This window comes from Lynx rufus, unplaced genomic scaffold, assembly GCF_022079265.1.
Source record: "Lynx rufus isolate CCGP_SWC_20201006 ecotype Redwood Valley unplaced genomic scaffold, mLynRuf1.p SCAF_15, whole genome shotgun sequence".
Classification (NCBI taxonomy): domain Eukaryota; kingdom Metazoa; phylum Chordata; class Mammalia; order Carnivora; family Felidae; genus Lynx; species Lynx rufus.
The window spans coordinates 52,509,112-52,534,821 of NW_025814829.1; the positions used below are offsets into that span (position 1 = coordinate 52,509,112).

The 25,710-nt window shown below is 42.8% G+C and overlaps 1 protein-coding gene across 4 annotated transcripts in view; it reads right to left on the bottom strand.

The window, feature by feature from the left end:
* XCL2 (X-C motif chemokine ligand 2) overlaps nucleotides 1-25,710 on the bottom strand; it is an 88,146-nt gene that overhangs the window by 33,479 nt on the left and 28,957 nt on the right. Inside the window, exons 2-3 of one of the 4 annotated variants that reach the window (XM_047077050.1) lie at nucleotides 11,535-11,556; nucleotides 7,661-7,789 (exon numbers count right to left, since the gene is read on the bottom strand). The exons of 2 other annotated variants lie outside the window; for them this stretch is intronic. In XM_047077050.1, coding sequence (XP_046933006.1) covers nucleotides 7,661-7,662 — 2 coding nt within the window. In that variant the 5' untranslated portion in view covers nucleotides 7,663-7,789; nucleotides 11,535-11,556. The remainder of the gene's footprint in view (nucleotides 1-7,660; nucleotides 7,790-11,534; nucleotides 11,557-25,710) is intronic. One more of the 4 variants, XM_047077049.1, reaches the window with a different exon arrangement.

The following is a 25,710-nucleotide window of genomic DNA, read 5'->3' on the forward strand; positions in this document are numbered from 1 at the left end:
TGGCTTCCTGTCTCACATTTAGGTCTTTCATTCATTTTGAATTTATTTTTGTGTGCTTATTATGCTGTAAGAAAGTGGTCCAGGTTCATCCTTCTGCATGTCACTGTCCAGTTTTCCCAGAACCATTTGCTGAAGCCTGGCTTCCATTTTCTGTTTGTAGTCCCATCCAGACTAAACCTGGAATCACTTACACCCAGTCCCAAGTTTCTGCCCAGAGTCTGAGTCAAATGCTCACTCCTGGATCAATCAGCCATTGCCAGGGGGATGAAGACTCTATTATAAGAACATGGTTTCTCTCACATATGGGATGGCGACGGGGGCAGTTTTCAGGACACGGGAAGGGAAACCAAGCAGACAGATGAATGGTGTCCAAAATAACTAGGGTATCAAAGACCAAATCAAAAGAAGTAATTATGTAATTAATTATTTTTTAATTATTTCTTTAATTTTAATTTTTTAAATTATTTTTTAATAAAAAAAAAATAGGAAGGCCAACAAGGAACATTCTGAAACTCAAACTGAAATACGGAGATTCAGTAACAGAGCCATAAAACAAACTCCTCCTTTCCTTCTCGCTCTACGACTGAGGCAACCTGAAGATTTGTTTATTCCAGGAAGAATCAAAGAATGCAATACCTTTTTGACATTTTATTTAAGGTAGGAGGAGGGAAAGGGTCCAGAGGCAGCTTCTAGGTAAGGGTGGCTTCAAAAGCTATATACTTAAACTCGAGCTCTGATTTTCAGGCACCTCTTCTTGAAAGTTGGTCCATGATTCCATAGTTGCTGGTTCATAAGAATAGAATTAATTATTACATTTCTCCTTTTGCTTAGAACTTCTAGGATCATTGTCTAAATCCTATTGATCCTTCCTCATTTATTAAGTTACTTGTTAGACATTGCTCTCTCATACCTCAGTGCCTTCTTGCACACTGTTCCCTCTGTGTGGAATACCACTTCCTTCAGTCAAATTGCGTTTAGGATGGTCTATTCCAACTATCTGTGCAGTTTCCCCACCCATGATAACAACTGAGGTCAATACCTAGACCCTGACCCTTAAAGAAGCTGCCCCCATCCCAATTAAGTCTTAATCACGACTTAAAATATCTCCTCTGTGTGGTGGGAAATGGTGTCTTCAAAGCAATTATGTGATTTCCATGGTGCAAACTCTCCATTGTTATTTAAGGGAAATAGCTGAGCCCTCCTGGGTGTTTCGGGTTTGTTGGTTTTTTGGGTTTTTGCTTTGGTCTTGGTTTAGTTTGGTTTTTTGACCCCTCCCCCCATAGAAAACAAGACAAAATTTGATTTCTACTCAGTTTCCCCCTACGTGGAAAGCACCCAGTTATCCTCTGGAGAATAATCCCGTCTTTCCTCTTTCCTTTATTCAATCGTTTATTGACTATTTTCGAGTCCCTACCAGGACTAGGTGTTACGCTGGTTCTAGGTCCAGAAAAAACTTCCCACACTCAGGGATCTCCCAAGCAGAGTCTCCAGATCACCAGTACCCCTTCCCCTGTGTACATTCAGACTTCAAGAGGTGATGTGTTTTTTTCCAAGAGCTTCCTGCCACCTCCGTTCCCTCTTTGTGTTGACCAGCCGAACATCAAAGGTGATTTATTTTCTTTGGTCTGGCCCGGGCTGAATCTTCCCCTGCTCGGTGTAGTGCCTGGCAGGAAGGTTGGCAGTTTCTCCACCGTCGGTATAGAATGTTTGTGGTAGACCACCTTGAAGCTGACGCTGGGGGCAGGTGGTAGAACAGAGAGGAAATGGCTTCTATTTCGAAAGCGTTGTGTAGAGGAGACATAAAGGCTGAGGGGGAAAACGCTGGCCTGCTCCTCACCACCAAGCTTCTCAGCCTCTGCTATTCACCCACCTGAAATCTTACTCATTAGACTTTCCAAATCCTAACCACTAGACCACCAGGGAATTGGTTCTCATTAGACTTTCCAGGGGAGAGAGACTCTAAGGTTCTCGGGCCCCTCTTTTCAGCTAGACATTTCCCCCGCCCCGGGTGCGGGACCACCCGTGCAGCCACCTAACCAGCAGGCTGGGAAAAGAGCCAACCGAGTCAGGTGGGCCGTTCTAGAAATGCGTGGCTCTGGGTGAGCCGTGGTATGCACGGAAAAGCTGATTTTTGTTCCATTCGCCACGACATACGTGTCCCACTGTGATTCTCTCTTCCTGATACTTCACCATGTGACTCTGGTTTACAGCATTCTAACGTGATGTGCTTTGTGTGTACTGTATTATGTGGGGTGCCTGTGGCAAAGGCACATTTCCTCTGATACCTTTATGGTCCTGTGGCTCTCCATGACCTTTACCTCGCACGTCTGGAGAAGCACTACCTTTACTTTATGAGGGGGGATCCTGAGCACCTTCTCGGTGTGAGTCTGACTAGGATGCTCCTTGAACCCCTGAAAGTAGTTTATCAAACTCCGTGGTGTTGAGGGGCATGGGACCAGAGGTATGGCAGTTGAGGTTATGCCTCCGGATATTCGCTGTATGTGAGCTCCAGGTTTCATGTCCTAGGCTACACACAACAATTAAAATTGGGGTTTTTTAAAAAACAAATGTTTATGGGGCGCCTGGGTGGCGCAGTCGGTTAAGCGTCCGACTTCAGCCAGGTCACGATCTCGCGGTCCGGGAGTTCGAGCCCCGCGTCGGGCTCTGGGCTGATGGCTCGGAGCCTGGAGCCTGTTTCCGATTCTGTGTCTCCCTCTCTCTCTGCCCCTCCCTGTTCATGCTCTGTCTCTCTCTGTCCCAAAAATAAATAAAAAGCGTTGAAAAAAAAATAAAAAAAAAAAACAAAAAACAAATGTTTATTTATTTTGAGAGAGAGAGAGAGAGTACAAGTAGGGGAGGGGCAGAGAGAGAGAGAGAGACAGAATGCCAAGCAGGGTCCATATCATCAGCTCAGAGCCTGACACAGGGTTCGATCTCACAAACCATGAGATCACAACCCGAGCCAAAATCAAAAGTCGGACACTTGACCAACAGAGCCACCCAAGCACCTCAACAAGTAAAACTGTTTTGCAATCATTACCTCATATTTGACAATTCACTCATATTTTACCCATTCATACAATGGACATTTTAGTAACCATCTAGCAGTTCCAAGCCCAGTGATAGTACTGGGGACAATGAGTGAATCAAGAAAAAAACTGTAACCCTGAGTAACTAAAAACAACAGGGGGCACAGAGAAGGGGCATCTCCCCGAGTGGGTAAAGGTGGGACATAAGGAAAGAAGACTGATCACTCAGGTAAGTCTCAAAGGATGAGTCGGGATTTCTAGTTAAAGAAGGAAGGAAGGGTGCTCCAGCTTTCTGGACAAAGGAAAAACCCAATGGTATGGAGAGGATGGAGAAAGCAAAGATGTGGATATTGATGGGACAAGCTGGTGTGGAGTGAGGTGCGAGAAGCAGAGGTGGGAAGAAGACAGATGGCAAAGGACTTCGCCTATTAAACCAACGCATGTGGATGTCAACCTTGGGGTGTTTGGGAGGAGCCCCTGGAGTCTTTACGCAGATTGGTAAATGGAATCAGATACAAGGTAAGAGAATCTTGATGAGGTTGTTGGCCAGCCAACCAAAATCAGTGATCCAGTCTCGCCTGTAATCCCCTCAGGGGCAGGAACATGATAGCCCCTTGAAGAAGGCTTGTTGGTTGGACCGCCATTTTCTATCTCACGGTTCATTCCTTGGCCGGGCACCCGTGAAGCCACAGGCATTTTTCATCCCGCTGAGTGCCTATGAGGTTGTGAAAAGGAGCTTAAAGACTCTTCCTCAGTGGTTTTCCACATCCCACTGCTGGCCTTGGAGTATCCGTATGAGATGATGGCTGCCAAATAGACTTGCTGTGGTGGTCATTTCACAGTACGTGTAAGTCAATCCATGATCTGTACACCCGAGACCCACACAGCACTGTATGCCAATTGTATCTCAATAAAACTGGGGGAGGGGGGGAATTCTATTCTTCTGGCCCCTGTCTTCCCTGACAAGTCCTACTTCCCGCTGAGGGGAAGGAATGGGCAGCCATATCTGTAATGCTTGCAAAAGCGCACATGGTAAAAACATTTTAATACCGGAGCAACGGTCTTTATTTACATAGTGGTTCTAATCTGTGATACCTATAATTATTTCCAGTGACAGTGTATTTCTTTGGTGGCGATATCAAGCGGTGTGCAATAATGCCTGTATTAGACTTTCACATACCCTTCAACAGCTCGCAGGAATGTGGCATACCACTGTCTCCACTCACGGGGAGGAAACTGAGCCCCAGCAAGACTTAGTGACTCTAAATCTACGCAGGGTCGCTCAGTGGGGAAACGATAAAGCTGAGGGCCTCCGGACGTCCCCTTTCTAGTGACAGTGCAACAGATGGCCAGTCCTAGGCACGAAATAGGTCCTCAATAAATGACCGATTGAGACACACATGCAGCGGCAATTAATGCTGTCGCTTCTCCGTATCTGAAAGTTCTGGTGGCTAAAGATTACAGCGGTTCTGTGGCCACCAACGGCCAGCATCATTCATCTCGAGAGGATGAAAGCATCCTTGGTAAATGTATGTTTGGAAAGAACAGCAGTAGAAGAGAGTTCTTAGGAAATGTTTACCTTTGCCCACAATTCATTTAGCTACATTCATCGGCGCAGCAAATACTTATTGAGGCTTGCAACATGTCAGTCTCTTTTTTTCCCTAGGAACTGGGGCCACAAGAGTAAACAAAACCAAATCCATGACTTCGAAGAGCAAACATTTTGGCCGGAAAGCAAGACAATAAAGAGAATTAAACAAGTAAAATATATTATATACCAGAAAGCGCTAAAGAGAAAAAACAAAACACGGAAGAGGAGAATGAAATATTGGGGAAGGGGTAACCGAGATTAGCTAGAGCGTCGCTAGAAAAAGCCCCACTGAGGAAACAAGTTTTGAACAAAAGAGCTGAAGGGAATGGGGGAGTCAAGCATGCAAAGGAGGGAAGAACATTCTAGGCAGGCAGAGGAGATAGAAAATATAGAGGCCCTGAGGCAGGGGTTTGCCTGGTCCAGTCAAGAAGTAGCCAACAGGTCCTGAGTAGCTGGTTTGAGAAATCAAAGGGGACAAGGTAGCCTATGAAGTCATAGAGGTGACAGGGTGCCAGACCATTCCAGGCCTTATAGTTTGTTGTTAAAGACTGACTTTGACTCTGAATTGGGGGTGGGGGTGAGGGGGAAGACACTGGATAAGAAGGTGAAAAGGTGTGATACCATCTGACCTAGGTCAACAGGTCAGTCTGGTGGCTGTGCTAACCATAGGTGGCAGGGGGATAGATACTGAGACACCACATGGAGGCTATTCCAAGTGGGAAATGAGGGAGGATTGGACCAGTGGTGGCGGGGGGTTGGTGAGGAAGGCTCAAACACTGATTCTATTTTGAAGGTAGGACTGATGCAATTTGCTGACAAACCGGGTGTAGAACGGTAGCGAATGAGTAAAGTTGAGGGTGACACCAAGTTTTCTGATATAAGCAGCTGAAAGAATGGTGTCTCCTCTTATTAACTGAGAGAAGGAAACAGAGGAGCTGCTGGCTTTAGGACGAATATGAAGAGGTTGGGACATGTTGAGTTTTAGACACTTAGGAAGCATCCAAATGGAAATGTCACATAGACAGGGAGCTAGGTCAGGAGTTCAGAGGAAATATTGGGCTGGAAGTAATCACTGAAAGTCATCAGCATATCTGTGGCATTTAAAGCCATGATAAGGGGTGAAAGCACAAACACAGTGAGAGCTAACAGAAACGGAGAAGAGGTCAAGGACTGAGCCTTGGGACACCCCGAAGTCTACAGGACTGGGAGACGAGGAGGAAACAGCAAAAGAAGTTGAGAAGTAGTCAGAAAGACAGAAGAAAGACCGGGGGCATGTGGTGCCCTGGAAACCAAGATAGGAGAGTATTTGTTGGAACGGCGTGAGCGATTTTGTCAAATGCTGGAGATCGGTCAGAAAATGAGGACTCAGAAGTGACAGCTGGGTTTAACACACGACAAGCACAGATGACCGGAAGGGAGAAGCTTCAGTGGGCCAGTGGGAGCGAAAACCTTACTGAGGAGAGTTCAAGAGAGCCTGGGAGAAGAACGGGAGGCAGCCGGGACGTATAATCCTTTAAGCAGAACAGCGCTGGGATACGGCTCCCTCCCAAATGTCACCATAGAGGCTTGGAAAGAAAAGGGACTGTAGCGGAAAGGAGGAAACTGGATCCAGGGAGGTTTTTGTTTATTTTGGTTGTTAGATGGGCGAAATGCTATCAAGTGTGGATGCTGATGGGAATGATCCAGGGGAAAGTTTGACAGTATTATGCCCAAGGTATCAACCAAATCTATTTACCCTTCTTCCAACAATGTATATATTTATAATTTGAATTTATACGTGTGTGCCCCCTGGAAAGTGGTTATGTGTTCCAGACTATGCTCTCAATCTCATTCCGTCTACCAAGAACTAATCATATTGGCCACTTGACCTATCATTAAACTGTTTCCTAGTATTTTCTAGGATCTATAGTAATGATGCTTTTTCAATAAAAATGCAATCTCACTAAACGAGCTTTATAAACAAACACTAAGCATAAATTACCTACCCTTATGTTTCCACAATAAGAAAAATCACTATTGAGACCAAAATTAAAAGGAAAGTCATGTCCAGAGAGAGCCTGAGTTCTCCCCTCAACCCACACCCACCACTGCCCTGCTTCAACTGCTACGGCTTAGCGTTTGATTTTTTTTTTAACGTTCATTTATTTATTTTGAGAGAAAAAGAGAGTGAAAGAGTATGTGAGAGTGGGGGAGGGGCAGAGAGAGAGAAAGAGAATCCCAAGCAGCCTCCAGCCGTCAGCACAGAGCCCACGGCGAGGCTCAAACTCACAAACCATGAGATCACGACCTGAGCTGAAGTCAAGAGTCAGATATTCAACCAACTGAGCCACCCAGGGGCCCCCGATCAGTATTGGATCTAACCCTGCGTATTTATTCAGAGTTCCAGTAGCAATAGAGGCGACTGCTCCTAAGAGTTGGACATCTGGGGGCCACGCTCTTCCCAGTGGGGCCTAAAGGGAGTGGGATGCTCACTTCGGAGATAATTCACCGGAAGAAGCCCCGTGCCCGGGCAACCACCTTCCCCAGTGTCAGCACCAACACCTACTTGTTCACGCGGTTGCCTTCACCAATTCCTTCAAGAAAATGTCATCTTCAGAGCTGTGGTTTCCTCCCCAACTACAGCTTAACTTTTTAATATAACACCCTTCACCCTTTGCTTCCTGTTGCTGCTGCCCTCGCCCCAGGCCCAGACTAGTGAAAACTCTTGCTAAGTACTAACCCTCAGTCTCTCTCGGCCTCTGGATCCCTAATGTCACTCCCAATATAATACCTACTAACGAAATGATTCCTAATTGTCACTGCAAACCCTTTATCTCCTTTCTGTTAAGTATGTCGTACTGTATCAGCTTCTTGTCGCCTCACCTTTACTCTTTTATGGCCTATTTCAGTTCTTTATTTACCGAGACTATTTACCCTCCCGCATTTGATATCCTTACACATTTTGTTACACGTTTTGTTATAACGAAACAAATGTATAGTTATACATTTTGAACAGAACAAAGAATAGCTTTAGACCGCAGCTGCCTTTGCGGGTACTCACATGCTACATTATGGTGACTGTAGCTTGAAATTGTTCGGCATAGTAGCTAACAAGTAAGCACTCACTCCAGATCTGGCACTCTGCTGACCATTTGGCATTCACTATCTTATTTGATTCTCCATTTTATTCCTGGGGGAAAAAAAAGAAAGAAACTAAAAATTGAAGGAGGTTGGTGCAAATGCCCCAGGTTCCACAATGAGTCATTGTGGTCAGGGATTTGAACACAAGTGATCTGCCTCCAGCACCCATCCACTTAGCCCCGCAGGCAGAAGAGAGCAGGGAAATGGGGAAAGGCAGTGCCCCTAAATCTTGTTCAACCAGGTCTTTATGCACAGAGGACAGAGACCCAGCGGTGAGAAAGTCTGGATAAGGAGACTTGCCATACATGGCAAGTGGGATATTTCCTTGAAGCCCTATGGCTTATCTTTAAAATTCATAACTTCGCATTCTGCTCCATAATATATCCATCCTGCTTTAATATAAAAAAATTTGACTTCATTAAAAGACACAGAAGACATATATAAGTATTTATGAAGTAGATGACAGACATTGTAAAGATGTCAGTTCCCCCCCACCCCCCATCACTCTAGTCTTCGGTGTAATTCCAATAGGAATTTCCAAATCATTTTGGGAAGAGATATTCTAACCTCATTCTTCAACTTGTATGATACAAAGATATTCACAGATAGCTGAAGCAAGTTGCAAAAGGAAAAACAGACAAGAAAAAATTGTCCTTAATATTAAGGCATAAGACAAAGCTGTGTGAATAAAATACACTTTAGTATTAACCTGAGGAAGAACAATCAGAACAATAAAAAGCTCAGAATTATGGTTATGAAATGCATTGTGTATATATCTATATCTATATATCTATATACCATTGTGTATATACATATATATATACCATGACCAAATATACCATGGTATGTATGTGTGTGTGTATATATATATATATATATATATATATATATGTGTGTGTGTGTGTGTATATACATATATATATACATACATATACATATATATGTGTATGTATGTGTATATATATATGTGTATATATATGTGTATATATATGTGTGTGTGTGTGTATGTATATATATATATATATACATATATATATATATATACCATGACCAAATGAGGATAAGATATATTATTTACTTGTGTTGTTGGAAACTTTTGCTTAGTTTACAGAGAAAAAATAAAATGTTTCCTATGTTACACCATGTACAAAAATAGATGCCTAATATATTAAATGCCTAGATTTAAAAAACAACTACAAAGCAAGCAAGCAAAAAAGGAAGAGGGAGGGGGAGGAAGTGAGGAAGGAAGGAAGGAAGGAAGGAAGGAAGGAAGGAAGGAAGGAGAAAATACAGAATATCTTTGTTACCTGTGGATAAGGAAAGAACACTATAACCATATCCCCAAAGAATAACTCATAAAGAAAAGTAAAATAACTCCTATTTTACTATTCCAAAGTCATAGATAAATTTAGAGTGAACGTATTGTTGCCCTATTCATTTCTTCACAGTGTTTATCGCTTTCTGAAATTGTCTTGCTCACTTACTTGATGGTTGGACTTACACCCGTTCAAATGTATGCTTCCTGAGGGCAGGCACTTTGTCAACTGTGTTTACGCTGTAGATACATCGCCAAAAAGTTGTCTAGCATAATAGCTGTGCAACAGATGGGTCCTTTGTACACTGTTTTAAGGGATTTTTTTTAATGTTCCTATATTTTTACAGAAATCTGTTGCATTTCTATACACCAATAATGAAGCAGCAGAAAGATAAAGAAAGAAAGAAATCCCATTTACAACTGCACCAAAAATAATAAAATACCTAGGATTAAACTTAACCAAGGAGGTGAAAGACCTATGCTCTGAAAACTATAAAACATTGGCAAAAGACACTAAAAATGACACAAACAAATGGAAAGACATTCCACGCTCATGGCTTAGAAGAAAAATGTTGATGTTGCCCAAAGCAATCTACACATGTAATGCAATTCCTATCAAAATACCGCCAGCATTCTTCACAGAACTAGAACAAACAATCCTAAAATTTGTGTGGATACAGAAAAGACCCCCAGTAGCCCAAGAAACCTTAAAAAAGAAAAGCAAAGCTGGCCGTATCACAATTCCAGTCTTCAAGTTACATTACAAAGCTGTAGTGATCGAAACGGTATGGTACTGGCACCAAAAGATAGACACATAGATCGATAGAATCGAATGGACAGCCCAGAAATAAACCCACAATGATACGGTCAATTAGTCTTCAACAAAGGAGGCAAGAATATGCACTGGGAAAAAAGTCTCTTCAACAAATGGAGTTGGGAAAACTGGACAGTAACATGCAAAAGAATGAAGGCAAGGGAAACAAAAGCAAAAACAAACAAGCAAACACACAAAACTATTGGGACTACATCAAAATAACACGCTTCTGCACAGCAAAAGAAACAACCAACAAAACTGAAAGATAACCTACCTAATGAAAGAACATATTTGCAAATGACACATCTGATAAATGACACATCCAAAATATATAAAGAACTTAAACAGCTCAACACCAAAAAAAAAAAAAAATCCAATTTTAAAATGGGCAGAAGATAGGAGCAGACGTTTCTCCAAAGACATCCAGATGGCCAACAGACACACGAAAAGATGCTCAACATCACTGAAGATCAGGGAAATACAAACAAAACCACAGTGAGATATCACCTCACAGCTGTCAGAATGGTTAAAATCAAAAACACAAGAAACAAGTGTTGTGGAGAAAAAGGAATCCTCACGTGATGTTGGTGGAAATCCAAACTGGTGCGGGAGAACAGTAGGGAGGTTCTGCAAAAAAATCAAAAAGAAGAACAGAGAGGGAGGCAAACCATAAGAGACTCTTAAATACAGAGAACAAACTGAGGGTTGCTGGAGAGGAGGTGGCGGGGGGGATGGGTCAAATGGGTGATGGGCATGAAGGAGGGCACTTGTTGGGATGAGCACTGGGTGTCATATGTAAGAGATGAATCACTGGGTTCTACTTCTGGAGCCAAAACTATACTGTATGTTAACTAACTTGAATTTAAATAACAAACTTTATGGTTTCTACCAATCCTGAAACTCTGATTTAATCCCTGGAGACAACATGGAACTGTTATGACATCATCTCTTGGCTGCATAATGTAGGGAAGGTCTGTTTAAGTGGAGAGATAATACAGGGTATTATCTAAGACCAAAGCATTGAAAATATAGGGAAGCAGATTTCGGCTTAACACTCCCCATTATTTTCTCCCAGTGGCAGTGGTCCAGAAATGGAATGTGCTGTCTTGAGATCCAGAAAATGATGCATCGCTGGATATATTGGGAAGAATCTGGAGGACCTCTTAAGAGAGGGAGAGAGAAAAGGTGAGAAGGAATGTTTTCCTTCCATCCCTGAGTTCTAAGATCTTCGATCTGCTCCTTCTTCCATCCACCTCTTCTTCACAGGACCTTTCTCCAACCAGGAACATCCATGGAGGCGCCACGATGTCAAGAGTAGAGATGAGCCCTGCGAGCTACCGTGATGCTCAACGTGTGAGGAATGACACCAAAAATTAAAGGAAGCCTGCACAGCAAAGCAAACATTCTGCCAAACATTCGTTTGGACTCTGGAGCACAAAAATACATTGCCAGAGAACCATACTCATTACGTGTCCTAGATGGTCAGGAGCTGCATTCCCACACTGAAGGCATCTAGAGCCCCATGGGAATCTGAGGACACACACCCTGTTCCTCCAGCTTGCAGGAGCGCCCTCCATTCCCCAGCCCCAGGGCTCACTGCCAGGAATCCCCAAGAGGGTCGCAGGACTCGTGCACAGACGATCCAAGCACGTTCACGTCCCTTACCTTGTTTGATCCTCCCACGAGCCTGGTAAGAGAAAACAGAGCAGGTATGATGATGTCCATCTCATTCGTGACAAGGCAGGTGCTCACGGGATAAAACGGCTTGCCTAAGGCACCGCTATGTGGCATAGCCCGAGGACTCGAGGCAGTCCATCAGAACCCCCATCTCATACAGTCCCCTCTGGAACCTCGATCCTGTCCGGATGCCCCAGCTGAGGTCCTGTCGAGGTCAGACAGAGGAACTCCGAGAGAGATGGTTACTTGTGCCCCACTTGCGGTGGGAAGAAAGGCGGCACCCCCCCCCCCCCCGGTTCTCTGACATTCTAAGGAAATGACAATACCAAGGCCAGACCTAATTCCCTCCAGAACAGCTCTCCCCAGAGCTGTGCCCTCATCCCAGGGGAGCACCGCCTGTGGCAGGAAAATAACACCTGACAGACGCAGAGCGAGACCAAGATGTTCAGCTTTTCCCCTCCCCTTGCCCTAGATCAAGGAGAAGAGATCACATCACAAGAGAAAGTGATTTTTCTCACTATCTGCTGTTAGATTACACGCGAAAGTGCCATCACGCCAACCACAGTTCCCGTGCCGGACTCAGAAGTGGGACAGGATACGGGGAGATCTGAGAGAAGAATGACTGCCTGGACAGAGCTTCAGAGGCGAGGCGCACAGCCTGAAATGTGGCCAGACTGTCCACGGCCGTCCCGCGGAGAAGGCAGGACTAGACATCGGGTGTTGGTGGCAGAGCCCGGGTCTCCTGCATTGAATTAGAAAATTCTGATGCCACATGACTTGTGTCTGTGACTCACTCGGCCACTAACCAGCTTCGTAGCAGTGGATATCCAGCTTTCCATTAAATTCTAAACAGTCAGAGTCATTTTCTACAGGTAGAAAAGTACGGTTGACAATTGAGCTTGGCCAAAAGGCCGAGAAACGATGAAAATCATGGTTTAAACCTCATGTTTTCTAAAATCCTTTCGGGTCCTAACATTTTGATGTCTCATCAATATGTCTTCCGAGTCATTTCTTCCTTGAGATAAACACACAGTCCCTCGCATTTCAAGCGGTACCTCTGCAGTGAACATATTTAAGTTCTGTGGGTGGTACTCAACTGCGGCCAGACTACCTGTGAGCCTGTATGCCTCCCTCGTGCAAATTATAAAAAGGCATCCCCTCTGGACGAACTAGGAAAGCAGCCGCACAGATACAGGGCTGAAGGAAGAGTGTTTAGGGGAGTTGCAGCTTCCTCCCGCCTTCTTAACTGGACACTCTTGTACAGTGTACAAACTGCTCAACTGAACACAGCAACCCTGATGACCTCACAGCTCCCGAGTTTGAGCCCCGCATTGGGCTCTCTTCTGTCAAGCGTGGAGCCCACTTCGGTTCCTGTCTCCCTCTCTCTCTGCCCCTCCCCAGTTCGTGCTTTCTCACCATCTCAAAAATAAATAAAAACATCAAAACAAACAAACAAAAACAATTACTGATTGAACCTACTCTCTGAAGTTGACCAGAGTCAAGACGGGATATTATGGACATCAATGAACTGTAATGGAATCAAAGTAATTGAGAAATTCAGCCGGAAGCTCTCAACCCACAGGTGCATTTTTTTAAGCGCCTGGTGGTTCTGACACCTCTCTCCCCCACTCTGTCCCTGCTCAACCTTGAGAACCCCTGAAGGATTGAGATTTCCTGGGACACCGATTCAGAAGGTCTCCCTGCAGCTTACACAAACCTCATCAGAGTGCAGAGGCATCACGCTCAACCTTGAGGGGCAACAAGGGTGTTTATCAGAATCCGCCCCCACCCCTCCAGCTATGGACCTTAGGGACAATTTGCATGGGAATGAGGCAGGGGTGGGGGGAGGTGGGGGGGGTGGCGATTTGAACTGTAGCTAATGCCGATGGCTAATTCCATTTATGGGGTCGTGCCTTCAGTTAAGAAAAGTAAATTTCATAAGCATGTCTTTCTTTACATATCTTTTTTTAGGTAAAAAAGAGTTTCCATTTAAAGAAAGTACAGAGAATGAAATAACAATTATCAGCGTCCTGGCTACTCAGAATTAACAGTAACATAGTGCCTCATTTCCTCCAGATATGCTTAAAAAATAATACAGTGAAGTCTTTTTAGTAAGCCCCACCCCCGTGTTATTACCCTTCCCCCCCCCCCCAGCAGAGGCAAGCACTACCGTGTAACTTTTTTTTTTTTTTTTACTGTCTATATTTTACGATTTGCTCCCAAGAGCAGGGTATGGGAATTCTTATTTCCCCTATTCCCCCAAAACTTGGTATGGTCGGTCTGTATTTTTGCCAATCTGATGGCTATGAAATAGCATCTCATTGTTCTAACTTAAATTTCTCTGATTAGTAAAAAGTCTGGGCGTTTTCGTGTATTTGTTAGCCTTCCAAACTCCCTTTTCTGTGAATGGTCTCTTAGTCTGTTTTGCCCATTTTTCTATTAGCTTGTTAGATTTTTCTTACTGGTCTTTAAAAATTCCTTTAATATTCTGGGTACCAATCTTGCAAATTATTTCCCCAGCCATGTAGAAGTAATTGGGAAGTTTGAAATTGAAGTTGTCAAACTAATCAATGTTTCCCTTTGTTATTTTCCCTTTCCCTTAAGAGTATTTCCATCAAAATATGCCATCAAAATATTAAATCATATGACATCTGAAAGGTTCTTCACATTTGGTCATTTAATCTGTTTGGAATTTGGTGTTGAGTATAATGTGAGGTCAGTATGTAGTTTTATATTTTTCACCAAAAGCGAGTTTTCTCCATACACTTATTACCTATACTATTATAGTATATATTTATATACTAGTATATAATAGTATATATCCTTTATTAATATATAATAGTGTAATATTTTTCAGACTCTAGATCTGCAATCTGTTAACGAGACATGAAAACAATTTAGTGGGTCTTAGCCACCATTTCTCAGAAAGTTAAATAATATGGAAAACATCAGACTACATTGCATGTGACAAGAGTAAATGGTGTTTCAGAAAACACATAGGCATGCATATATACTGGGTTGTTACTAGGTTATAAATAAACTACGCTTTTTCTGTGGATTACAGCCAGAAACTATACGAAATAGGTTTAAAAATGTCCATCCTACCTGCCAGTGATTTTTAGCACTATCTCTATGGTCTTATGTGATTTAGTTTCTTTCTGGGCTGTGTGCTCTGTTTTTGTGGATTCTTTGATTAATCTCATGCTTATATCCTTTTTTACTTGTGTGCTCTATTAAGTCTCTTCTCCGTGTTCATCTTATAATGGTCCTGCTAATTCTTGACCATCTATTATTATATATGGATTTTAGACTCTGCTTGACAAAAGAAAATGAACAAAACTCTTATGGTATTTTTTTTATTAGGACTACTTTGAATGCATTCATTAGTTTGGGGAGATTTGGCATATTTAAATGTTGAATCTTGGTCTGTGCTCCTTGATTTAGGTTTGCTTTTATGTTTTACAAATGTCTGCTACAGGTTTTGCTCATGTTTAGGTTTTCATTTAACAGACATGTATACGTACCACACCACTATTTTAATTCATTTATAAATTAGTCACTCATTTTCATAACACCCTTATGACATAGAACCATTGTTTCCCCCATTCTTTGTTATGTTACGAATGAGATGTCAAGGGACTCACCTTATCAAGTCACTGTAGGTTCACAACCATGAGAGTTCCCTGGGTGAAATTCAAAACCGGTTCCCATACATGGAGAGCAGGGGAGACCAAAGAATAAGGCAGATCGTTCCAGATTAGTAAGTGGGAGTTTCCATAATCAAGGGAGCTTACATACAAGGCTGCCTTGGATGGCCAAAAGACAAGTCCACACCACTCACCAAAATCTTAAAAGTTAACACAGAGGTCTTAACTGGGTCCAGTCCCATATTCAGTATATGGTCTCAACAGTATGCTATTCTCTCAAGGGTCTGACCTTGAGACAGCTTCTACTATGAGAACTGTAGGTTGAACATACATCCCAAGGTCAGGGGGAGGGGGTGAGGAGTCTACCACTGCCCAAGCCTACCTCACTATTGGGTCAACCAATAGTCGCATCCTCTCAATGACTTCCTCTAACAGCCACACATATAGAAAATCCAGCAGCCAGGATCTGAGTGCAGATACGCTGGCCCCAGAGTCCTTGTGTTTATCCACTATGCCATTCTGTCTCTCCAAACATTTTGTCGGATTTGTTTCTCAGTACCTCACTGGGTTTTTTGGCCAACTTCATTAGAATATCATCATCACCATCACCACCATCATCTTCATATTTCTTCCTATTCTTGCAGGCATATAGGAATATTAGTAATGGTCATTATTTTATGTTTATCTTGCACTGTGGCCAATTTTCAGAAATATTCTATAGATACTTAAAAGGGATACGCATTTCTTATATGCTGGGTGCAAAATGAGATACATAAAATCAAAGCCATTATCTGTATCGATGCCTTCACATGTATTTCCTCTCGTGCTTCCTCTGCATGACCTGGAAGAGAAGTCTTGAAATTTCTTACCAAGATTCTGGATTTGTCGACTGCTCCCCGTTATGTTCTCCCTGTGTCTGTCTGTGTGCGGGTGTATCTATTTGTGTGTATTTGTGCTGACGTCGTTGGATGTATATAGGTTCGCAGTTGTTACTTCTTAGGTGTTTTTCTCTCCTTTTATTAAGTAAAATCACTTTGTACATTCAAATTCAATTTTGTCTGGCAGTCAAAATGTGGTGGCGTTTAGGAATGTGGGCTTTGAAGACACCCAGCTTGGGTTGGATTCCAGCTCCGTATTTCCTGACCGGACAACCACTGGACACTTAAAATAGTATCTGGATCCGTAAATGGTGGTTTGGCTAGATTTGCTATTATCTTCTTGACTTTTATTTATTATGTTAGTGGCACATTGCTGCCATGACTTCTTTCAACCTGTCTTTATCATGTTCCAAGTGGGTTTGTAAATGACGTGGGGCTGAATATTACAGTCTACTTTTTCAATGAGACAAGTTTACTTCCTTTACATTGTAATTATATTTGAATTTATGTATACAAGGGGTTGGCAAGATACGGCCCTTGGGATAAATCTAACCAAGCACCTGCTTTGGATATGAAGTGGGATTGGAACTCTGCTTTGTATGCATTATTACCATGGCTTCTGTGCTTCGGTAGCAAAGTTGAGGAACCGCATCAGAGGCCGTGTGGCCTGAGAAGTAAAAAAATTTTACTATTTAGACTTACGCACACAAAAAAGTTTGCTATCCCCGTCTTACGTTTCTTTTCTTCTAGCCAGACTTTTGTCTGCTTTTTTTTTTTCCTTATCCAATAGAATCAATTCCTTTCCCTCCACTAATTTGAAAGTTATATATTCTATTCCTTTTCTTTTAGTGGTCACTCTTAAATTCTGAAATGCACGTGTCTGTTTCAAAAATAATGTGATGTATTAATTGGGGTATAGTTAACGCACAATAAACTGCCCACGTTCAAAGCGTCCAACTTCGTAAGTTCTGACATATGTATGTAGCCATGAAGTGACAATCAAGAAAATGGACATACCCATCACTCACAAAAGCTGTTTCATGGGGCGCCTGGGTGGCGCAGTCGGTTAAGCGTCCGACTTCAGCCAGGTCACGACCTCGCGGTCCGTGAGTTCGAGCCCCGCATCGGGCTCTGGGCTGATGGCTCAGAGCCTGGAGCCTGCGTCCGATTCTGTGTCTCCCTCTCTCTCTGCCCCTCCCCCGTTCATGCTCTGTCTCTCTCTGTCCCAAAAATAAATAAACGTTGAAAAAAAAATTTTTTTTAAAAAAAGCTGTTTCACATACTGCTTCTCCCTCTTCCCTTCCCGCCTCTACATCCCCAACACTGCTTTGGGATTCATCCATGTTCTAGCGCACCTCAATAACTCCTTCCTCTTCGTTGCTAAATAGTATTCCACCGTGTGAATATACCACAGTTCGTTTACCCACTCCTCTGCTGATGCACATTTGAGTTGGTTTTCATTATAAATAAAGCATCTGGAGGCTACCGGAAGATGGCGGCGTAGGAGGACGCTGGGCTCACCGCGCGTCCTGCTGATCACTTAGATTCCACCTACACCTGCCTAAATAACCCAGAAAACCGCCAGAGGATTAGCAGAACAGAGTCACCGGACCCAAGTGCAGACGAGAGGCCCACGGAAGAGGGTAGGAAGGGCGGCGAGGCGGTGCGCGCTCCACGGACTGGCGGGAGGGAGCCGGGGCGGAGGGGCGGCTCGCCGGCCAAGCAGAGCCCCCGAGTCCGGCTTGCAAAAGCGGAGGGGCCTGACGGACTGTGTTCCGACAGCAAGCGCGACTTAGCGTCTGGGAGGTCATAAGTTAACAGCTCTGCTCGGAAAGCGGGAAGGCTGGAGGACAAAGGGAGGGTGAGCTGCGGAGCCCCCGGACGACAGAGCTCAGTTTGGCGGGGAACAAAGGCGCTCGCCAGCGCCATCTCCCCCGCCCATCCCCCAGCCAAAATCCCAAAGGGAACCGGCTCCGGCCAGGGAAATTGCTCGCTCCGCGCGAACACCCAACTCTGTGCTTCTGCGGAGCCAAACCTCCGGCAGCGATCTGACTCCCTCCGGCTGCACAGGGCCCCTCCTGAAGTGGATCACCTAAGGAGAAGCGAGCTAAGCCTGCCCCCCCTGCCGCCGTGCACCTTGCCTTCCCACCCCAGCTAATACGCCAGATCCCCAGCATCACAAGCCTGGCAGTGTGCAAGTAGCCCAGACGGGCCACGCCACCCCACAGTGAATCCCGCCCCTAGGAGAGGGGAAGAGAAGGCACACACCAGTCTGACTGTGGCCCCAGCGGTGGGCTGGGGGCAGACATCAGGTCGGACTGCGGCCCCGCCCACCAACTCCAGTTATACACCACAGCACAGGGGAAGTGCCCTGCAGGCCCTCACCACACCAGGGACTATCCAAAATGACCAAGCGGAAGAATTCCCCCCAGAAGAATCTCCAGGAAATAACAACAGCTAATGAACTGATCAAAAAGGATTTAAATAATATAACAGAAAGTGAATTTAGAATAATAGTCATAAAATTAATCGCTGGGCTGGAAAACAGCATACAGGACAGCAGAGAATCTCTTGCTACAGACATCAGGGGACTAATGAACAGGCACGAGGAGCTGAAAAACGCTTTAAAGGAAATGGAAAACAAAATGCAAACCGCCACAGCTCGGATGGAAGAGGCAGAGGAGAGAATAGGTGAACTAGAAGATAAAGTTATGGAAAAAGAGGAAGCTGAGAAAAAGAGAGATAAAAAAATCCAGGAGTATGAGGGGAAAATTAGAGAACTAAGTGATACACTAAAAAGAAATAATTTACGCATAATTGGTATCCCAGAGGAGGAAGAGAGAGGGAAAGGTGCTGAAGGGGTACTTGAAGAAATCATAGCTGAGAACTTCCCTGAACTGGGGAAGGAAAAAGGCATTGAAATCCAAGAGGCACAGAGAACTCCCTTCAGACGTAACTTGAATCGATCTTCTGCACGACATATCATAGTGAAACTGGCAAAATACAAGGATAAAGAGAAAATTCTGAAAGCAGCAAGGGGTAAACGTGCCCTCACATATAAAGGGAGACCTATAAGACTCGTGACTGATCTCTCTTTTGAAACTTGGCAGGCCAGAAAGAATTGGCACGAGATTTTCAGGGTGCTAGACAGCAAAAATATGCAGCCAAGAATCCTTTATCCAGCAAGTCTGTCATTTAGAATAGAAGGAGAGATAAAGGTCTTCCCAAACAAACAAAAACTGAAGGAATTTGTCACCACTAAACCAGCCCTACAAGAGATCCTAAGGGGGACCCTGTGAGACAAAGTACCAGAGACATCACTACAAGCATAAAACATACAGACATCACAATGACTCTAAACCCGTATCTTTCTATAATAACACTGAATGTAAATGGATTAAATGCGCCAACCAAAAGACATAGGGTATCAGAATGGATAAAAAAACAAGACCCATCTATTTGCTGTCTACAAGAGACTCATTTTAGACCTGAGGACACCTTTAGACTGAGAGTGAGGGGATGGAGAACTATTTATCATGCTACTGGAAGCCAGAAGAAAGCTGGAGTAGCCATACTTATATCAGACAAACTAGACTTTAAATTAAAGGCTGTAACAAGAGATGAAGAAGGACATTATATAATAGATACAGGGTCTATCCATCAGGAAGAGCTAACAATTATAAATGTCTATGCGCCGAATACCGGAGCCCCCAAATATATAAAACAATTACTCATAAACAGAAGCAACCTTATTGATAAGAATGTGGTAATTGCTGGGGACTTTAACACCCCACTTACAGAAATGGATAGATCATCTAGACACACGGTCAATAAAGAAACAAGGGCCCTGAATGAGACACTGGATCAGATGGACTTGACAGATATATTTAGAACTCTGCATCCCAAAGCAACAGAATATACTTTCTTCTCGAGTGCACATGGAACATTCTCCAAGATAGATCATATACTGGGTCACAAATCAGCCCTTCATAAGTTTACAAGAATTGAAATTATACCATGCATACTTTCAGACCACAATGCTATGAAGCTTGAAGTCAACCACAGGAAAAAGTCTGGAAAACCTCCAAAAGCATGGAGGTTAAAGAACACCCTACTCACGAATGAGTGGGTCAACCAGGCAATTAGAGAAGAAATCAAAAAATATATGGAAACAAACGAAAATGAAAATACAACAATCCAAACGCTTTGGGACGCAGCGAAGGCAGTCCTGAGAGGAAAATACATCGCAATCCAGGCCTATCTCAAGAAACAAGAAAAATCCCAAATACAAAATCTAACAGCACACCTAAAGGAACTAGAAGCAGAACAGCAAAGGCAGCCTAAACCCAGCAGAAGAAGAGAAATAATAAAGATCAGAGCAGAAATAAACAATATAGAATCTAAAAAAACTGTAGAGCAGATCAACGAAACCAAGAGTTGGTTTTTTGAAAAAATAAACAAAATTGACAAACCTCTAGCCAGGCTTCTCAAAAAGAAAAGGGAGATGACCCAAATAGATAAAATCATGAATGAAAATGGAATTATTACAACCAATCCCTCAGAGATACAAACAATTATCAGGGAATACTATGAAAAATTATATGCCAACAAATTGGACAACCTGGAAGAAATGGACAAATTCCTGAACACCCACACTCTTCCAAAACTCAATCAGGAGGAAATAGAAAGCTTGAACAGACCCATAACCAGCGAAGAAATTGAATCGGTTATCAAAAATCTCCCAACAAATAAGAGTCCAGGACCAGATGGCTTCCCAGGGGAGTTCTACCAGACGTTTAAAGCAGAGATAATACCTATCCTTCTCAAGCTATTCCAAGAAATAGAAAGGGAAGGAAAACTTCCAGACTCATTCTATGAAGCCAGTATTACTTTGATTCCTAAACCAGACAGAGACCCAGTAAAAAAAGAGAACTACAGGCCAATATCCCTGATGAATATGGATGCAAAAATTCTCAATAAGATACTAGCAAATCGAATTCAACAGCAAATAAAAAGAATTATTCACCATGATCAAGTGGGATTCATTCCTGGGATGCAGGGCTGGTTCAACATTCGCAAATCAATCAACGTGATACATCACATTAACAAAAAAAAAGAGAAGAACCATATGATCCTGTCAATCGATGCAGAAAAGGCCTTTGATAAAATCCAGCACCCTTTCTTAATAAAAACCCTTGAGAAAGTCGGGATAGAAGGAACATACTTAAAGATCATAAAAGCCATTTATGAAAAGCCCACAGCTAACATCATCCTCAACGGGGAAAAACTGAGAGCTTTTTCCCTGAGATCAGGAACACGACAGGGATGCCCACTCTCACCGTTGTTATTTAACATAGTGCTGGAAGTTCTAGCATCAGCAATCAGACAACAAAAGGAAATCAAAGGCATCAAAATTGGCAAAGATGAAGTCAAGCTTTCGCTTTTTGCAGATGACATGATATTATACATGGAAAATCCGATAGACTCCACCAAAAGTCTGCTAGAACTGATACATGAATTCAGCAAAGTTGCAGGATACAAAATCAATGTACAGAAATCAGTTGCATTCTTATACACTAACAATGAAGCAACAGAAAGACAAATAAAGAAACTGATCCCATTCACAATTGCACCAAAAAGCATAAAATACCTAGGAATAAATCTAACCAAAGATGTAAAGGATCTGTATGCTGAAAATTATAGAAAGCTTATGAAGGTAATTGAAGAAGATTTAAAGAAATGGAAAGACATTCCCTGCTCATGGATTGGAAAAATAAATATTGTCAAAATGTCAATACTACCCAAAGCTATCTACACATTCAATGCAATCCCAATCAAAATTGCACCAGCATTCTTCTCGAAACTAGAACAAGCAATCCTAAAATTCATATGGAACCACAAAAGGCCCCGAATAGCCAAAGGAATTTTGAAGAAGAAGACCAAAGCAGGAGGCATCACAATCCCAGACTTCAGCCTCTACTACAAAGCTGTCATCATCAAGACAGCATGGTATTGGCACAAAAACAGACACACAGACCAATGGAATAGAATAGAAACCCCAGAACTAGACCCACAAACATATGGCCAACTCATCTTTGACAAAGCAGGAAAGAACATCCAATGGAAAAAAGACAGCCTCTTTAACAAATGGTGCTGGGAGATCTGGACAGCAACATGCAGAAGGTTGAAACTAGACCACTTTCTCACACCATTTACAAAAATAAACTCAAAATGGATAAAGGACCTAAATGTGAGACAGGAAACCATCAGAACCTTAGAGGAGAAAGCAGGAAAAGACCTCTCTGACCTCAGCCGTAGCAATCTCTTACTCGACACATCCCCAAAGGCAAGGGAATTAAAAGCAAAAGTGAATTACTGGGACCTTATGAAGATAAAAAGCTTCTGCACAGCAAAGGAAACAACCAACAAAACTAAAAGACAACCAACGGAATGGGAAAAGATATTTGCAAATGACATATCGGACAAAGGGCTAGTATCTAAAATCTATAAAGAGCTCACCAAACTCCACACCCGAAAAACAAATAACCCAGTGAAGAAATGGGCAGAAAACATGAATAGACACTTCTCTAAAGAAGACATCCAGATGGCCAACAGGCACATGAAAAGATGTTCAGCGTCGCTCCTTATCAGGGAAATACAAATCAAAACCACACTCAGGTATCACCTCACGCCAGTCAGAGTGGCCAAAATGAACAAATCAGGAGACTATAGATGCTGGAGAGGATGTGGAGAAACGGGAACCCTCTTGCACTGTTGGTGGGAATGCAAATTGGTGCAGCCGCTCTGGAAAACAGTGTGGAGGTTCCTCAGAAAATTAAAAATAGACCTACCCTATGACCCAGCAATAGCACTGCTAGGAATCTACCCAAGGGATACAGGAGTACTGATGCATAGGGGCACTTGTACCCCAATGTTCATAGCAGCACTCTCAACAATAGCCAAATTATGGAAAGAGCCTAAATGTCCATCAACTGATGAATGGATAAAGAAATTGTGGTTTATATACACAATGGAATACTACGTGGCAATGAGAAAAAATGAAATATGGCCTTTTGTAGCAACGTGGATGGAACTGGAGAGTGTGATGCTAAGTGAAATAAGCCATACAGAGAAAGACAGATACCATATGGTTTCACTCTTATGTGGATCCTGAGAAACTCAACAGGAACCCATGGGGGAGGGGAAGGGAGAAAAAAAAAAAAAGACGTTAGAGTGGGAGAGAGCCAAAGCATAAGAGACTGTTAAAAACTGAGAACAAACTGAGGGTTGATGGGGGGTGGGAGGGAGGGGCGGGTGGGTGATGGGTATTGAGGAGGGCACCTTTTGGGATGAGCACTGGGTGTTGTATGGAAACCAATTTGTCAATAAACTTCATAAAAAAAAAAAAAAAAAAAAAAAAATAAATAAATAAATAAAGCATCTATGAACGTTCCTGTATAATTATTTATAGAAACATATATTTATTTTTCTCTTGGGTAAATATCTAGAGGTGGAATGACTGGGTGGGATTATCTTGTCGGTGTATTCTTAACTTTTGAGAAATCGCTAAACTACCATTATACATTCCCACCATCGGTGTATGAGAGTTTGGGGTTGTTCACATCCTTGCCAATACGCGGCGTGGTGAGTCTTTGAGTCTTTTTCATCTTAGCCACTCTAATAGGTAGGTAGTAATATTCCATCGTGGTGCTGATTTGCATTTCCTTAGCAGCTAATGGGCAAACTTCTTTTAATGTGCCTACTTGTCATCGTTACATCTTATGTTGTGACGTGTCTTCTTTTGTGACACGTCTTTTTACCAGTGGCAGGGGGAAAGCTTGTTTGTTTGGAGTTTGTTTATTTAACGTGCATATTTTCCTCAAGAAAATCTAAATTAGCAATTTCTTTATTGTCTGCCCTCCTCACACAAACATTTCAGAACTCTTGAATTCAAATCGTAAAACCCCTGTCTCCTACGCTACCATTGTGTAGCATTTTAACTACACCTAGTTTTTAACCCTTCTTCTCCCAAATAATCCTCTTTTACATCTATACGTACTTTAGGATCACCAGCGTATCATCAATTTCTTTTTTTTTTTTAATGTTTATTTATTTATTTTGAGAGAGAGAGAGAGTGCGAGCAGGAGAGGGCAGCGAGAGAGGGAGAGAGAATCCTAAACAGGCTCCTTGCTGTCAGCTCAGGGCCTGACGTGGGGCTCGATTTCACAAACCAGGAGATCATGAGCTGAGCCGAGATCAAGAGACAGATGCTCATCTGACTGAGCCACCCAGGCATCCCTATCAATTTCTCTATTCTCAGTTGATTTTTACATTCCAGTCCTTCCCTCTGGTTTAATCTTCTTCCTCCAGAAGTATATACTTATTAATTCTTTCACTAAGAATTAGCAGGAAATTGGGTCCTCGTATGTCAGAAAATGTCGTTATTTTGTCTCCTATTCGTATGTAATTGACTGTGGAATTTCAGGCTGACATACACTTTTTCTTAACGCTTTGAAGACATCATTCCATAATATCCTCTGGTGTTTACTGTTGTTATTTTAAGTCTGTTGTCTGTAAGGTTTTTTTTGGTTACTTTCTAAGTAATTGGCCTTTCTCTCTGGTAGCTTCAAAGAATTGTTGGTCTTTGATGTTTTTCAGTTCCACTACAATGTGTCTGGGTATATAATTTTTTTTATTTATTTATTCTGCTTGAAACCATACGTTCCTTCAATCTGAAAACGCATCTCTCTCATCAGTTGTGTTAAATTCTCAGACATCGTCACTTTGGGTTTTTCTTCTCCTGCAATAGCTCTGGTTCCCCTGTTGAAACTTCGGTGAGACGTATACAGGACCCTTTCACCCCCACTCTGTGTCTCCTATAACCTCTCTACTGTATTTCCGACATTTGTTCTCTCCGGTGCTGCATACAAATTAATATCTTTAAACCTAAATTCCTATTTGCTAATTTTCTTCTCAGGTGTGTCTGATCTAATGCCTATTGAGAGGCTGTAATTATTATTAGCCTCAATTGTTTATTGGCATCATTGAAAAATATATCCCTCCCTTCCTTCCTTATGATTTCCAACCTTTATTTCTTTTACTATATTAACCGTTGTTGTTTTAAAAACAACTCCTTCTGAGATGTCTCTTTTTTCTGTGCTTCTTTGAGTTTTGGGTCTCTCATCCACTGTGTTTGTTGTCTCTCTTTCTCCCTCTCCCTCCTGCTTGCTCTCTGTCTCATGGCCATGGGATTCCTTCTATATTTTGAGATTTATGTGTGGAAGTGAAGCTTGTAGCAGAAGTTTTCTTCTGAAGGAGCATCTTCTCACGCTCCCCATGGTGGGGAGGTCCTCACGGAGCAGTGTTGTATTGGCCTTTGCTGGGCTCTCACTGGCTTCGCTGTTTTGGGATCGGTGGGGGATTGTTGGCTTCCTTGCTCAAAGCTTCAACACTGTGCAGGTGCTGTACATCTGGGTTGTAGACCCTCTCTCAGCTTCGGTGTGAGATCCTCCTTTCTCTGAGTTTACTCTCTCTCAACCCATAGCCCAGAATATGTGACCTCCTCGCATGCTTGTCTCCAGACTCTCAGACAGATTTTCTCATCTATCTCATGGATGGCACATTTGTGACACCTGGCTT